The sequence below is a fragment of the Schistocerca gregaria genome, chromosome 1 (assembly GCF_023897955.1).
Source record: "Schistocerca gregaria isolate iqSchGreg1 chromosome 1, iqSchGreg1.2, whole genome shotgun sequence".
In the NCBI taxonomy this organism is placed as follows: domain Eukaryota; kingdom Metazoa; phylum Arthropoda; class Insecta; order Orthoptera; family Acrididae; genus Schistocerca; species Schistocerca gregaria.
Genome location: NC_064920.1, coordinates 278,560,274 through 278,575,430, shown reverse-complemented (window position 1 = coordinate 278,575,430; position 15,157 = coordinate 278,560,274). Strand labels below are relative to the sequence as shown.

General features: G+C 36.4%; 1 protein-coding gene across 7 annotated transcripts in view; it reads left to right on the top strand.

Annotated features, from left to right (window-relative positions):
- Positions 1-15,157, top strand: part of LOC126340665 (organic cation transporter protein-like) — a 115,079-nt gene that overhangs the window by 82,060 nt on the left and 17,862 nt on the right. For all 7 annotated transcript variants that reach the window (XM_050001707.1, XM_050001709.1, XM_050001708.1 and 4 more), the window contains 4 exons: positions 65-168; positions 2,608-2,762; positions 3,168-3,336; positions 8,150-8,389. In XM_050001707.1, coding sequence (XP_049857664.1) covers positions 65-168; positions 2,608-2,762; positions 3,168-3,336; positions 8,150-8,389 — 668 coding nt within the window. The remainder of the gene's footprint in view (positions 1-64; positions 169-2,607; positions 2,763-3,167; positions 3,337-8,149; positions 8,390-15,157) is intronic.

Here is a 15,157-nt window from a genome sequence, read left to right as displayed (position 1 = left end):
TTTCTCCCTCATTGTAATCTGTATACAATTACTATTGATTAATAAGCTTTGATTTTTCTTTCAGTTTAACCTAGTCTGTGAATATGCATGGTTAAGTGCAACTGCTGATTCAATGTTCATGGTTGGAGTTCTTCTTGGCTCTATAATATTTGGTGACTTGTCAGACAGGTAAATTGATGAAGCTGTTAGAATATAATAGTTAAATGCACAACATTAGTATTATTTGACAATATAATGTAATTGGATGGATAAAAAAATCTACTCACCAAGCGGCAGTAGAACATGCATATAAAGAAAGATTTTACTTATGTAAGCTTTCGAACCAGTGGCTCTTTCTTTCTGCAGAAGGGTTGAAGAGGAAGGAAGAGGGGTGAAAGGAAAGGAACTCTTTCTTTCTCATCCTGTCTGGTAAGTCTCCCCTGACCCAGGGTTCAGGGTGACTTTTATGAACTCTACCCCTTTTCCTATACGTCTCCAGTTCCTTTCCCTTCACCCCTCTTCCTTCCTATTCAATCCTTCTGCCAGAAGAAGGAGCCCTGTCTCTGAAACCTTGCATGCGTATAACCTTTTTTATACATGTTTTTCTGCTGCCTTTTGGTGAGTAGATTTTTTTATCTACCAAATTACTTTACATTGTCAAAAATTGATTATTTTCATTGCTACATTAGTATTAGTTGGTGTGATGTAGAGGAAAAATTCTTCCATGGTACTAACATGACTGAAATAATATACTATATTGCCTTTATCACTACTCTTGTTGTTAATGTGAGTGATAATTGTGCAAAAAATGTAAAACATAACAAATATGAAGGAAGCTAAAGTATATGTTATATCTGTTCAATCAATATCAGTTATAATCTGCCACCCATAGTGTACACAATTTGAATGTGCTGAGTGAGGTTATGAAGTGGAAGTCAGGAAGTTTTCTTTAATAAGACTGGAGACTTGTCTTCTTTTTGTCTTATTGAAACTGACAGTGTACCACTACTGATAAACATTGCGTCAACAGGCAATCAGTGTTAACTAAAAAAATAGTTTGTGCCTGGTTTAAAAAACTGTGGAAAGTTGCATATATTACTTTCACTCATTGGTTCATCATGAGCTATATATTGTATCATCATAGAGAACCTTCAGGGATGTTGAACAAATCAAAGAACATGTTCCTACTACATGCAGAGTGGACAACTAGCATGATATGAATTTTAAATATTAAATTTGTAATTGGAAGAACTGGTTCAGGAATTGTTACATAAGGTAGCTCCAGGTATGCACCAGAATAGTACCTAGATTAGATTAGATTAGATTAGATTAGTTTTCGTTCCATAGATCCGCGTTGAGGAGTCGTTCCATAGATCCGCGTTGAGGAGATCCTCGTGGATGTGGAACATGTCACCTCTATTTTTTTTTTCTTTTTCTTTTTTCCTTTTTTGAGCTGAAGTAACAATACTAATAGAATAAATATATACAACACATCATTTGTTTCTATTAAAAAATTCGCCAATGGAGTAGAAGGAGTTGGCTACTAGTAAGTCTTTCAGGCTCCTTTTAAACTGATCTCTATTTGTAACTAAATTTTTTATGTTTGCTGGCAAATTATTGAAGATGAGTGTTCCTGAGTAGTGGACCCCTTTTTGAACTAAAGTAAGTGCTTTTAAGTCCTTGTGCAGATCATTTTTGTTCCTGGTATTGTATGTATGAACTGAGCTGTTTGTTGGAAAAAGAGATACATTATTTAGGACAAATTTCATTAAGGAGTAAATATACTGAGAGGCAGTAGTTAGTATACCCAGTTCTTTGAAGAGGTTTCTACAAGACGTCCGTGAGTTTACTCCACAAATAATACGTATTACACGCTTTTGGACTCTGAAAACTTTTGTTTAACTTGAAGAGTTACCCCAAAATATTATACCATATGACATTATGGAATGAAAGTAGGCAAAGTATGCAAGCTTTTTCACTTTTATGTCACCTATGTCTGCTAACACTTGAATTGCAAATACAGATTTGTTAAGGCGTTTCTGCAGTTCTGTGGTGTGGTCCTCCCAACTGAATTTATTATCAAGTTGTAATCCCAGGAATTTAAGACTGTCAACCTCTTCTATCTGCTCTTCTTTGTACTTTATGCATATGCTTGGTGGAAAGCTCTTACAGGTTCTGAATTGCATATAGTGAGTCTTTTCGAAGTTTAATGTCAGTGAGTTGGCTTTAAACCATTTATTAATATCCATGAAAATATCATTAGCAGATCTTTCTAGAACTACACTCGACATACTATTTATTGCAATACTTGTGTCATCTGCAAACAAAACGAACTCTGCTTCTGGCAGTGTAACTGATGAGAGATCATTAATGTACACAAGAAAAAGCAATGGCCCTAAGATGGATCCTATATTGTATTCCTTTCCCCAGTGTTGTCAGAACTGTGCATGTTCCTCAGACTCTCTCTCTCTCTCTCTCTCTCTCTCTCTCTCTCTCTCTCTCTCTCTCTCTCCATAGAATATGCCCAGCACAGATGTTGCAGTTTTGATAATTTTTTACTTGTGTCACAAAATGACCACTTGTCACAAAATAACCACTTAAAATGGATTTTTTAAATGAACTTTTCAGATTTGGGCGGAAATCAATTTTCTTCATCTCCCTTGCCCTCCAGGTAATTGGTGGAATTGGAGCTGCAGTTCTACCAAATTATTCTTCATATGTTGCAGCTAGAATGTTGATTGGTGCTACTACTTCTGGAATGTTTTTGGTAGCCTATGTTATAGGTAAGCATAAGTGTTAGTCAGTTAAATTACAAGAATATTTCACATATCAAATGGCAGCACACACTCTGATACACACAAAAAGATAGTTTAATAGAACCAAGAATACTTCATTTGAAACACGAGATGAAAATGTTGAGTATATTTGTGCCTTTGCAATCAGCTGGAAAGTAGTGGCCTTTTCTATTTTTCTGTAACTGAAGTTAACTTTTAAGATAATTTTTCTTAGAGATATTTAAACCCCATTTGCTGCACTTTATGTATTTCCGATATGCCATATAGTTTTAATATTTTTGTATTACACAAAATAATGGGAGCTATTATAGTACTTAACTCATGGAAGATTTTGAATAACATTTTTTTTTAAATTCATATTGTGGAAATCAATGCAGTTACCTTATTTTTCAGCAATGGAAATGGTTGGTCCAAGCAAAAGAATGGTTGCTGGTTTGTTGTGCCAAGTGTTTGGTACAACTGGATACTTGCTGACTGGATTCTTTGCTTACTTTATAAAGGAATGGAGAATTCTGCAAACAGCATTTTCAGTTCCTGAAGTGCTTTTCCTATTTTACTGGTGGTAAGGAAATAAGTACAGTGTTATGTCTTATACACCTCAGTGATTTTGACCAAACAGAGCCCTTTGACAAACTACTCTGAAGGTGGTGCAACCGGAGCTAAAATAATACATGACTGATAAAACTGGAGCTTTCATACCATAATATTACACAAGGTGTTATTATCAGATTAGAATTAAACTGAGTGAAAGTCCATATGATCACGTTAGTTGTTTGTGGTAGTCCATTGAATGACCTGTGACCTGTTTCACATCTTAAAGGAGAACCCTCACATGAATTCCTGTATAAAAGAATTACAATTTTAGTATAACAAAAATCATAAATGTTCTCTTTTAAAAAGCTGTAAAAAACTTTCATGAGAAATGCTGCTCTGTATAGGTATTGTCAAATGCTGTTGTGTTAAATAGACTAACAAAACTTTTGTTAAGGTGCAAATCTGGTCTTGTATCTTTGAATGAGCTACAAGAAACAGCTAATGTGATCATATGGACTTTCATTCATTTTCATTCTAATTTGACAATAACACCTTGTGTAATATGGTATGAAAATTCCAATTCCATCAACCATATGTATTGTTTCTACAGAGAAGCTTTCTGTGATCATTGGTGTCATAGATGGGAAAGTTCAGAAAGTTCTTCCATTTAATAAATAAAAAAAAAAAACAACAACTTTAAGCCCGAGTTGTTATATAATCCAGACTTGAAATATCTGTCTCAATAAACTGAGGAGAATCCCACTTAAAAATATTTTCTTTGGTGAATAATGTCATATGCTATTTATTAAATTTGTTAGTCACTATTCATTTGAAAAATTTTAAGTTACTATGCATGCACATGACTGTGTACGAAAATTGATGAGTAATCCTTTCAGGCCAGAGGAAAATTTCCTGTGGGTTTAATGTTATGAGCCCACTGGTGTGAAACAGATAGCGGAAACGTAACACAAAATTTTTTTTCCCATTACAAGGGCACTTTGAAAAATAAGATACACATGTTGTCCCACACTAAGACCACTGGGCAACAAGAGTGGTACAGTGTCAAAAGAAAATACATGTTCTAGGTTTGTTGCAGACAGTTCTCTCACAGTATGGATGACAAGTGCATCACAGTGTGCAATGCAGTGGCACGGCAGCTGTTGAAAAATGGTATCGTATGTCTGTGTCACTTTCAATAAAAATTACTTGGCCTGCCATAATAATGTGTAACTTAGGTTTTGAAGTTCCCTCATGGTAATTAATTGTATAAAAATGGAGAAAGTATCTAGAGGAGGAAGTGGAGATCCCAATTATTAAACCCAGCACCACAACAACTGTCACATGTCAACAGAAAATTCTCAAGGAGATTACAGATTGTGTGTAGAACTACTATAACAGGCTCAGAAAGGATCTATTATTTATTAACTTGGTCTTTGAAGACTAATTAACAACTGCTTCAGCATCAGATATTTCTCATGTGGTAACAACTGTGCTTGTACTGCATGTAAAATATTCCTGACAGATGTGAGAAATAAATGAACAATTAACAGTCAAATGGCAGAAATTTTTTCAAGAATTTCTGTAATGCTTTCATAATCTGTGACATCGCTGTGAAAAAACAATGACCCGTATATGTAATAAGTTTCCTTTAATTTATGGCTATGGTCACAAACTTTTTGTTAACAGATTACTGGTTTTGGTCTTTAATGACCATCATCAGATCTGCAGGAAAAATGGGAAAAACATAAATACACTCACAAACTGTATACAGCTTAAGAAGAATACATAGACCATAATGAAAAGTAGTACAGACAAAATTTACATTTGTGCGGCTTAAATATGAAGAGGCATACCTGTTTCATAAGAACAAAGTCCTAATGTACTGCAGCCATAGTGGCATCGTCAAATATTAAATGCGGAATCAGCACCAGCATCATCAAATACATATAAATAACATCACGTGCACGAGTCATGTTGTCAGTAGTACTGCTGTTTAAAACAAGCTGCTGTACAGCAGCCACAAGATGTTTGTGTTGTAAGTTCGCCAGATGTCACTAATGTTGGCATACACTAGTTTTCAATAATTAATTGAAACAGCGAAAATAAAAGGGGGATACAATAGTTGAAGTCTGTAATAAGCTTATAATGTATAAAAGGCATTACAGTAACAAAAAGCAATAAAAAGAACATGACAAAAGTAATATTGTTAAAAAGAGGAAGAGTTAAAAAACAGTGGTTGACATGTGCTCCAGTGCCAATATTCTAGATAATGACATATATATTAAACACCATTGATAGTGTACCAGGTAATATTAAACAACTATAAAACAAATTGCTAAAGGAGCCGCAAATGAAAGAAAACATAGTGTTGTACATAATCAACACCCTCTATAATGAATGAAAATTGGAATTGCAGACAAAAATATTTCGATAAGTAGAAATGACTATATCCAAAGGCTATATAGAGGTTATGCACACATTCCTCATCAAAATTCTCTGATAGCTAATAATAATCTTACCTTTATTGATTTTAAATGACATTAGCCCCCTTAATAGTGCAAAATTTCAAAGTTAATTGGACAAGCAAAAAAAGTGTATCATCTCTGAATCTTTCAGAGAAGAACATTATTTTTAAGAAGAGTTAAGATGAAAACGCAGTAAAGGTAACAATATGAGCATCATTTCATAAGTCATGGCAACTATGGTATATTGGGTGAATGTGAGACATCACCCTAATCACAGTAAATACATTCAAAAGATCATGGCAGACATTACCAAAATCAACCTGAAACAATCACTGTGAGGTTGGCCATGTTACAAGATGGACCATCCCCCACCCACCCTGCTTACCAGACCTCAGTCCGTGTGATTACGACCACATTCCACAAATGAGGAAACCACTGTATGAGAGGCACTTTGCAAACAGGTTGGATGGCCTCAGGTCATCTCGGCGACAGGTGGCATACATTGGTGGCAATGCCAGTGGCATTCAGTGCCTTCCCCATCTTTGGAAATGCTGTTTGTATGCACTGGTGGACTATTTTGAAGAACAGTAGTTCATGTTGCTTCATTTATGATCCTTTAGAGCTCATACATAATAAATTCACACTTAGTTACAAAGTGTGTGCTTCATTTCAACCTTTACCACAATCTATAGTACAGGAACACTGTTTTATATTGCCTGTTTTATGTTGGCATTGAGATACACACTGCCATAGTGGTTTCAGTGCAAATCTTGGAATTATCATGTTGTTGTGTTATCGCAGGATATACCTTAGTTGCCGTGACTTATAGAATGACCCCTGTAAAAAAGTCAATGCTCTAGAATTGTTTTTGAATTAAAGGAGACCACTCCCTGAGAAGCAGAAATGTTGAGTCATCAGTAGGCACAACCAAAAAGAACAAAACTTGTTAACTTTCAGAGTAATCTTTCTTGAGCTTAAGAAAACACACACACACACACACACACACACACACACACACACACACACACACACACACACACACATTCACCACACATTCACATGCACACTGGTGTGTGTTAGCATGTGTTGCAAGGGTAACTTCCATCTGTGTAGTTCAGAGAAGCTGGTGGTTAAGGAAAGGATCCACATGCCCAGGTTGTAAAGCAGCCATTGGAATTGAACATGTGCTCAGCTGCATGTTGTGCCACTGGGTGGTATGATGTACTCAGAAGTACTTCGTGCCACTGGGTGGGCACAACATGCAGCTGAGCACAACATGTTCAATTCCAATGGCTGCTTTACAACCTGGGTATGGGGATCCTTTCCTTAACCACCAGCTTCTCTGAACTCCGCAGATGGGAACTACCCTTTGCTTCTGTAAGTATCCTGGCCTCAATCTCTGGAAACCCATGGTTCCCACATCCTCTCTCCTTCCTCCAACCTGACACTCCCTCCCAATTCATGTCCCCACCATCTCTGACAACTGAGCATCACAAGCCTAGCCCATGTACCTGCCACCACTCCCATCTGCATTCTTAGCCAGCAAACTCACTACCTTCCTCCAAGTCAGTAGCCACCCACCTCTAATCCCTCTCCCTGCCTCTGACTTCTCCCCCCTTCTATCTCCACCCCACTTGACACAACACTCACCACCTGCCAAAATGCAGCACTGCCATTGTTTGTCCAGCTGGCACAATGTAGGGGCATAGGGGTGTGTGTGTGTGTGTGTGTGTGTGTGTGTGTGTGTGTGTGTGTGTGTGTGGGCTACTCTAGCTCAAAAAAGGATTACTATGAAAGATAGCAAGTACATTTTTTTGTGCCTATCAGCAGCTCAATGCTTTTGATTTTCAGTGAGTGGTCCCCTATAATTCAAAAGTATAAGAGTATTTACACTCTACCAGAACTTTCCTACAACCAATATAAAAGACAAATATACAAAAAAGAGAATAAAACTCACTCTGAATTGGACACTAAAATAAAACCACAGAAGAGACAGAAATGGTGGAAGAGCATATTCAAAAATTTATTTTTTCGTTCACTTAACATGTTATTTCCTATAGACTCCATCATGAGAAGGAACTCTAGAAGATGTTGAATGAGTGAAAATACACTGCAGCTATAAAACTTTTGTTCTGTGTGTAGACCATTCATTGTCTTAGATTCATCGAAACTAGTAACTTAATAATTAGTGGAAAAGTGACTATTAAAATAAACATAAATTTCTGATTATACTATCCTGCTACCATTCTTCTATTGCTCAATATTTAAAAATCATGTGAAAATCTTGATAATTTTTTGGAGGATAGCAATTAAAAATTTCTGTCATTATAACTTTGCAGAAATTAGAAACTTTATATTTATAAATTAATTTTTAAGGTTCATACCAGAATCAGTCAGATGGTTACTCACAAAAGGCAAAACTGATGAAGCTAAGCACTTGATTCTCAAGGTAGCCAAGGAGAATAAAGCAGATGTTCCAGATGATGTCCTGGACAAACTACTACAAGAAGAGAAAGTTCAGGCACAGACTGCAGCTGCTGTTCAAAAGCCATCTCTGCTGGATCTAATGAGAAACAGCAATTTAAGGAAGAAATCATTAAATATATTTTTCCAGTGGTAAGTTTTACATAACTGTGGCAAATCATTTTCAAGTAAGACAATGAATGTAATGCTTATCAGTAGTATCTTGTACTATATGAGGACTGCAAGAAGACGTCACTGACAGAGTAGCTGTATCTGTACCAATCAAGTGCTATCACTGATTATTGACTGCTTTCTGGTCACTGCCAACATATTTTATCATCTGTATTAATAAAACAACAAATAAACACAATAATAATTCATTAGAAGGCTTGGTTGCTGATATAATTATTTAAAGAGACAATAATTGAATGAATTCTTTAAATATCTTTGAAGTTAACAGACATAGCAGTTCCCAGTCTCAGCAAAGTTTGCTAAAATGGCTCTCCCAACAATAAGATGTGACATCATGAACATGAATAATTGACAGTGTTACCCATTTAGATGCCTGTCTCCACATTAGTATTTATATGTGGATAGCCACATAATTGCAAATAAGTAGGATTGGCCCTTAAATGTTTAAAGGATAGGAATGGTGAGTGCACTCACTGTAAGTGAATTACTCAGAAAATATAATTTACCAGGTTTGATTCGATATGGAATGGGTCTGCTTGGCGACTGAGTTTATTAAAATTGAAACAATTACTAACAAAGAGATAGAGGGGCTGGCCAGTACTTACCTCAGCTCAGTACAGCCGATAGAAACACAAAAAACAACCGAAAATTTAATTCCTAGCTTTCGGAATAAATGTTCCTTCATCAGGGAGGAGAGAGGGGAAAGAAAGGGAAGAAGGGAAAGTGGATTTAGTTATTCACAACCCAGGTTATGAAGCAACAGGGAAAGGAAAACAGGGAGGGTAGCAAGGATGGAGGCATGGTTGTCAGAGGAAAGCCAAAGATATTCTACTGTAGGTACTGTGCTAGCTTCAAACCAAAGAGGATGCATACAGAAGTAAAGAGGTATGTAGTATAAAGATGTAGGATGAAAAGATGCATGAATGGCTAAAGAGGAAAGGGAAAGAGGAGAAGACTGAAAAGTAAACGGGAGTGAGGTTGTTTAACGTAGGTTCAGTCCAGGGGGATGGCGGGATGAAAGGATGTGCTGGAGTGCAAGTTCCCATCTCCGCAGTTCAGAGGGACTGGTGTTGGGTGGGAGAAGCCAAATGGCACATACAGTGTAGCAGGTTCCTAGATCCCTAGAATTATGCTGGAGGGCATGCTCCGCTACTGGGTATTGGACATCTCCTAGGCGGGCAGTTCGTCTGTGTCCGTTCATGCGATCAGCCAGTTTAGTTGTTGTCATACCAATGTAAAAGGCTGTGCAGTGCAGGCATGTCAGCTGATAAATGACATATGTAGTTTCACATGTGGCCCTGCCTTGAATTGTGTATGTTTTACCAGTAGCGGGGCTGGAGTAGGTGGTTGTGGGGGGATGCATTGGGCAGGTTTTGCAGCGGGGTCGGTTACAGGGGTAGGAACTGCTGGGTAGAGAAGGTAGTCTGGGAATATTGTACTATATACCTCTTTACTTCTGTATGCATCCTCTTTGGTTTGAAGCTGGCACAGTACCTACAGTAGAATATCTTTGGCTTCCCTCTGACAACCATGCCTCCATCCTTGCTACCCTCCCTGTTTTCCTTTCCCTGTTGCTTCATAACCTGGGTTGTGAGTAACTAAATCCACTTTCCCTTCTTCCCTTTCTTTCCCCTCTCTCCTCCCTGATGAAGGAACATTTATTCCGAAAGCTAGGAACTTAAATTTTCGGTTGTTTTTTGTGTTTCTATTGGCTGTACTGAGCTGAGGTAAGTACTGGCCAGCCCCTCTATCTCTTTGTTAGTAATTGTTTCACATCTTTATATGAGATTTTCCATTTATTAAAATTGAGAAACACACAGCAGTCAATTGGTAATAATCTGTTCGTTACGTTTATGCAGTAAACAGATTATCAGTGATTGATAGCTGTACATTTCTCCATTTTAATGCAATTCATCTTCTTCTTTATTAGGTTTTCAGGTATAGTGCACTATACAATGTGTTTGCATCAGTGCCTGTGCTCCTGACCTGACACTATAGCCTTAATTTAAAATTATCTATAATAAAACCACTGTACAGGGCAGTGGTGGATATTGTGCAGTTTGTTCTGATGCCTATGCCAGCAGAAGAAGAAGGAAGCAGACAGAAAAAGCAGAAGATTGACCCAAAAATTGAAGAATGTAATTCCATCAGTGATTTTATAAAAACTGGTTGTGTGCTCTTTCTCTGAAGATGTGTCTCTGGACATAGATACAAGTTTAATTAATTTTTTTGTGTTGATGTTGCAATGCCTCTAAGGACTACGAGAATCATATTTGTTATTTACATAGAACTTCAACATAAACACAACACATTGAGTTCCTTGTACAACACTGGTAGCTCTTGTTTAATGAATGGAAACAGCAATAATTACTTCACAATGAATTGTCATATTCATATAAATTTGTTTGTCCTACAGACAAAATGAATGCATTGTACATTGTAACTAGGAATGTAGAAATTGTACTTTGTAGTGTATCTATGAGTATCTAGCTAACAAAATAGTTACTTATCATCATGACTGTTGAATTACATAAAACTGCTCTACAGACAATATAAAAGATGTCACACAAAGGTTACAGTACAGTAACGGTTGGTGTAATTACTTAGTTTACCAAGCTGAATTGCTAAAAACAGACCCCCCCCCCCCCCACACACACACAGAAAGTGAGTGTGTGTATCTACTTATGAATGTTTTGGTTTGATCGTTTGAAATGGCTTCATTTTCAGTCTGAAAATGAAGACAAAAGCAGGTGAAGTCTACTTAAATTTCCTTTCCCCAGAACTTGCTATATCAGAAAACATCTACATATTTTGTACATATATAAATTCATTTTTTACTAGTGATACCATTATTATTGTTATCATCATCATCATTATTATTATTATTACTGGCAGCTGCAGTAAAGTACTTCCAGTATTAATTTTATTGGTTCATAGTCAGTATTATTTACTTGCATTGTCTCTATAGACACTCAGATTGAAATTCTTATTTCTCAGGTACCTATGATAGAATAAATGTATTGTATATATGAAACTCTGGTCCAGTGTAAGTGAAGGTCTGATGGCCTAAGCAGATCAGGCAAAATAAATAAATAAATAAAAATGTATATTGCTCATTCCCTTACAATAATTCAAGAGGTACAGGTAAAAAATATTTTGTAAACTATATCTAAGAGGAGGTGAATTGTGGGCTACAAAATATTCCACTAAATGACCAAATGAATATCATGAGGTGAGTGGATTTCTTTTCAGGTGTCATCACCCTATTCTTCTCAAGCATCATCACCCTAAACTGCCCACCAGGAACCATATTTGCCTCTAACGTTTTTCTGCCAATGAAAAGGGTAGTGCCTAATCTGCACTGGGTATAGTAGCAACATTAGACTGTAGCTCTGTACCTGATCCAACTTGTGTCATAGAGGTTCCAGTGGGCCAGACGAATGGTTTACTGAAACAATACATGAGCTGTCACTCTCTATCAGCTAATTAATTTTGTTTATATCTTTTCTCATTGTGGTAACTTCTTTTACCACATATTCTCACCATTCTTTGATCTCTTCGATGACAGAATCTTTTACATTACTAACTTCTATTGTTAAGGTTTGGGTTCTTAATTTGTGCATTCTTTCTGTGTGTTTAAGTTTTGTGGAAATAATTTTGCTGCTACATTTGTCAATTTCCTTCATGCATGCACAGAGTGCAGACCTGCCTCATGCTTGGTTGGGGGAATTTATTTTCTATTGTCTGGTCAAGTTTTTCTTCTTTTTCTGGCAACCAGCTGATAATTTCATCTTTCATTGACTGCTGTTAATGACTAATCTGTTCAGTTTTTCCCCCCACATGCAATTTCATTAACTTGCATAGCTAAGTTTCCTTGTACTATGGGCAATTTGTTCTAAGCATGTACAATTTTTTTAATTTGCATTATTAATCCTAATTTAGTATGTCCTTGCATTTGTAGGACAGTACTCTTCACTTCAGTCAGGTTTTTAAATGAATATTAATTAGATGAAAATTAAAATGCACCAATAAATAAATTAATTAATTATCTAGCTACACTAGCACATAAATATATCTTATCTTTTTAATAAATATTCTCACTGTTGCCAGATACCATGAAATGGCATCCAACTATAAAATCTAACAGATTAGAGGCACTTTGTCTATTAAAAGCCTGACACAAAGGACTACTATTATTAGTTGTGCTATGATTAAACGACAATGTTGAGCAGTGGCAGCTACTGTGTAAGAGCACAAGAGCATGTGAACACCCTAAATTTTGACACTTTGCAGATTTATTCGTTTCTTTTTCTTTGAATGCTGTTAAACATAGATGCTGTAATTTGAAAGATACGGCACTTAAATCTACCGCGTTACTGCTGCTCTAGACTCCATGACACTTGGTTTCAGGGTTGAAAGAACACCTTTAGTTGTGCACATTTTAAGGTTTTGCACATGCGCAGCTTGCCTTACAGGCTAAATATGTAGGGATTTGATAAACAATGTGCACAGTTGACAATGTGCACAGCTAGTCCTTGCCACTCAACTAGAAGTTTATGTTGGTGCCACCAGGCCGTAGCACACTGAGGCAGACTTCTATTCCCATTCACTGGGCATAATTTCAGCTAGATGATAGCACATTCCTCAGGTACACTAATTTACTCAGTATGTAGTGAAATTAGATCAGACATCAGTATATGTTAAAGTTGTACTGACAGTAAACCTATTTTGTGGCTTTCTGAATGGGTTATAAAATATTAAGCTATGAGTTTTATCATACAGTAATCCATTTGAGGCAGTGACAATCATTAGGCCCTAAAGCACATCTCTGTCGATTGTGAGATTATAGCATTTATTCATGCTTCTGAAATATGTTGATCTTATGGTGAGTCAGGTTTGCCTGTGCTATAGGCCCACATTGTGTATCTGAAAATTCATGAAAAGCTGTATCACTGGTTTCTCTGGTATTCACTTAAATATGGGATCGACAGCCATGTGCTTTAGGTCCTTATGGACCTGAGTGCCTCATTTGCATTCTAGTCAAGCAACTGTGTTGGTGGACATTACTACTTGAGTTTAATCATTTCCACAAATGACAGTTTGTGTTTGTGCTGCACGAATCAGCTCTTGTGCACAATGTAAATATAAACTATGTTGAATCTATTTGAAATGCTAACAGAAAAGTATAGCTGTGAGGATGGGTCATAAGTTGTGCTTGAGTAACGCAGTCGGTAGAGCACTTGCCCGCAAAAAGCAAAGATCCAGAGTTCAAGTCTCGATCCGGCACACAGCTTTAATCTGCTAGGAAGTTTCATATCAGCACACACTGTGCTGCAGAGTGAAAATCTCATTCTGGGAACATAAAAGTAAATTATCACGAAAAATTAGTCACGAAGGAACTGCAGCCTTCAAAAACAGATCCTTTGATTCAGGGAGTAATGAAATCAAATGAGTGTGACTACAAGTGAACATTTAACAAGGGAAATGTATAGTTAGCACAAGTTGTTATGTGGGCGCAGCGTAAGAATACCTGATTTTTCAGCCCAGAAATAAGTTCGCGAACATACATCTGTGAGAGATCTTGAAAAAATTGTTATTATTATTATTATTATTGGCAGTGGCTGTACTTGTATAAACTTGTTGATGAGCATTACTGTTATACAGCAGATGCTATTAATGTCACAGACCCAAATTTACCTGAATCTGAAAATTTGAGAACACTCAGAATGTATACTTACATGCTGCTACTGATGCTGAGATTGTCTTTCTGAAAGAAGTTCTGCACATAGAAAATTTTGAAAAAAAAATTGTACTTCTGCTCTATGCAAAAAAGTAGCCAGTGATAAAAAGAAAGTTTTAACTTTTTTTTAAATCAACAGAAGCTGCCATGTGCCACATCTGGAATTGTCCCTTTTCCTTCCGTCCTGTGTCTCTCCATCTACTTGGGATTTCTGGATTCAAAATTTGACACATTAAATGATAATAATACATGGATTAGTACACAACAATCAAATTCTGTCATGGTCACCAATTGGCATCCATACAAATAAAAAAATTAAAGCAATAAATACAGTAATAATAATAATTGCCTGAAAGATATGATTGCTGAAATAATTATTTAAAGAGATATCTCTCTTTAAATATTCTTGGAACTATATGAACATAACAATTTTGAGTTTCACCAAAGATCGCTAGAATGGCTCTCTCAATAATAAGATGTGACTTTGTGAAAATGAATAATTGACATTGTTGCCTGCTTAGATGTCTGCCTCCCACATCAGTATTTATAGGCAGAAGCCACATAATAGGAAATGTGTAGATTTTTTTCCTAGAATTAAAAAAGAAACAGGAATGGTGAGAGCATTCAGATGTGGAGTTAACTATAAGCAAATTACATATAAAATATAATGTACCTTATCTTTTAATAGTTTCTCTGGTAGGGTGCACTGTACAATGTGTTTATGTCAATACCTGTGCTTCTGATCCTAACTGTGTAGCCTTAATCCAAAATTCACGTACAATAAAATAACCGTACAGAGCAATGGCAGAACTGTACAGTTCACTCTGATGCCTATGCAAAAGGAAGCAGACAGAGAAAACTGAACATCAGTTAAAAAGTGAAGAACAGAATTCCACCAGTGATTACATAAAAACTGTTTAACTGTCTTCTATCTCTGAAAATGTGTCTATGGATGTAGATAAAAGTTTAATTAATTTTTGATGTTGATA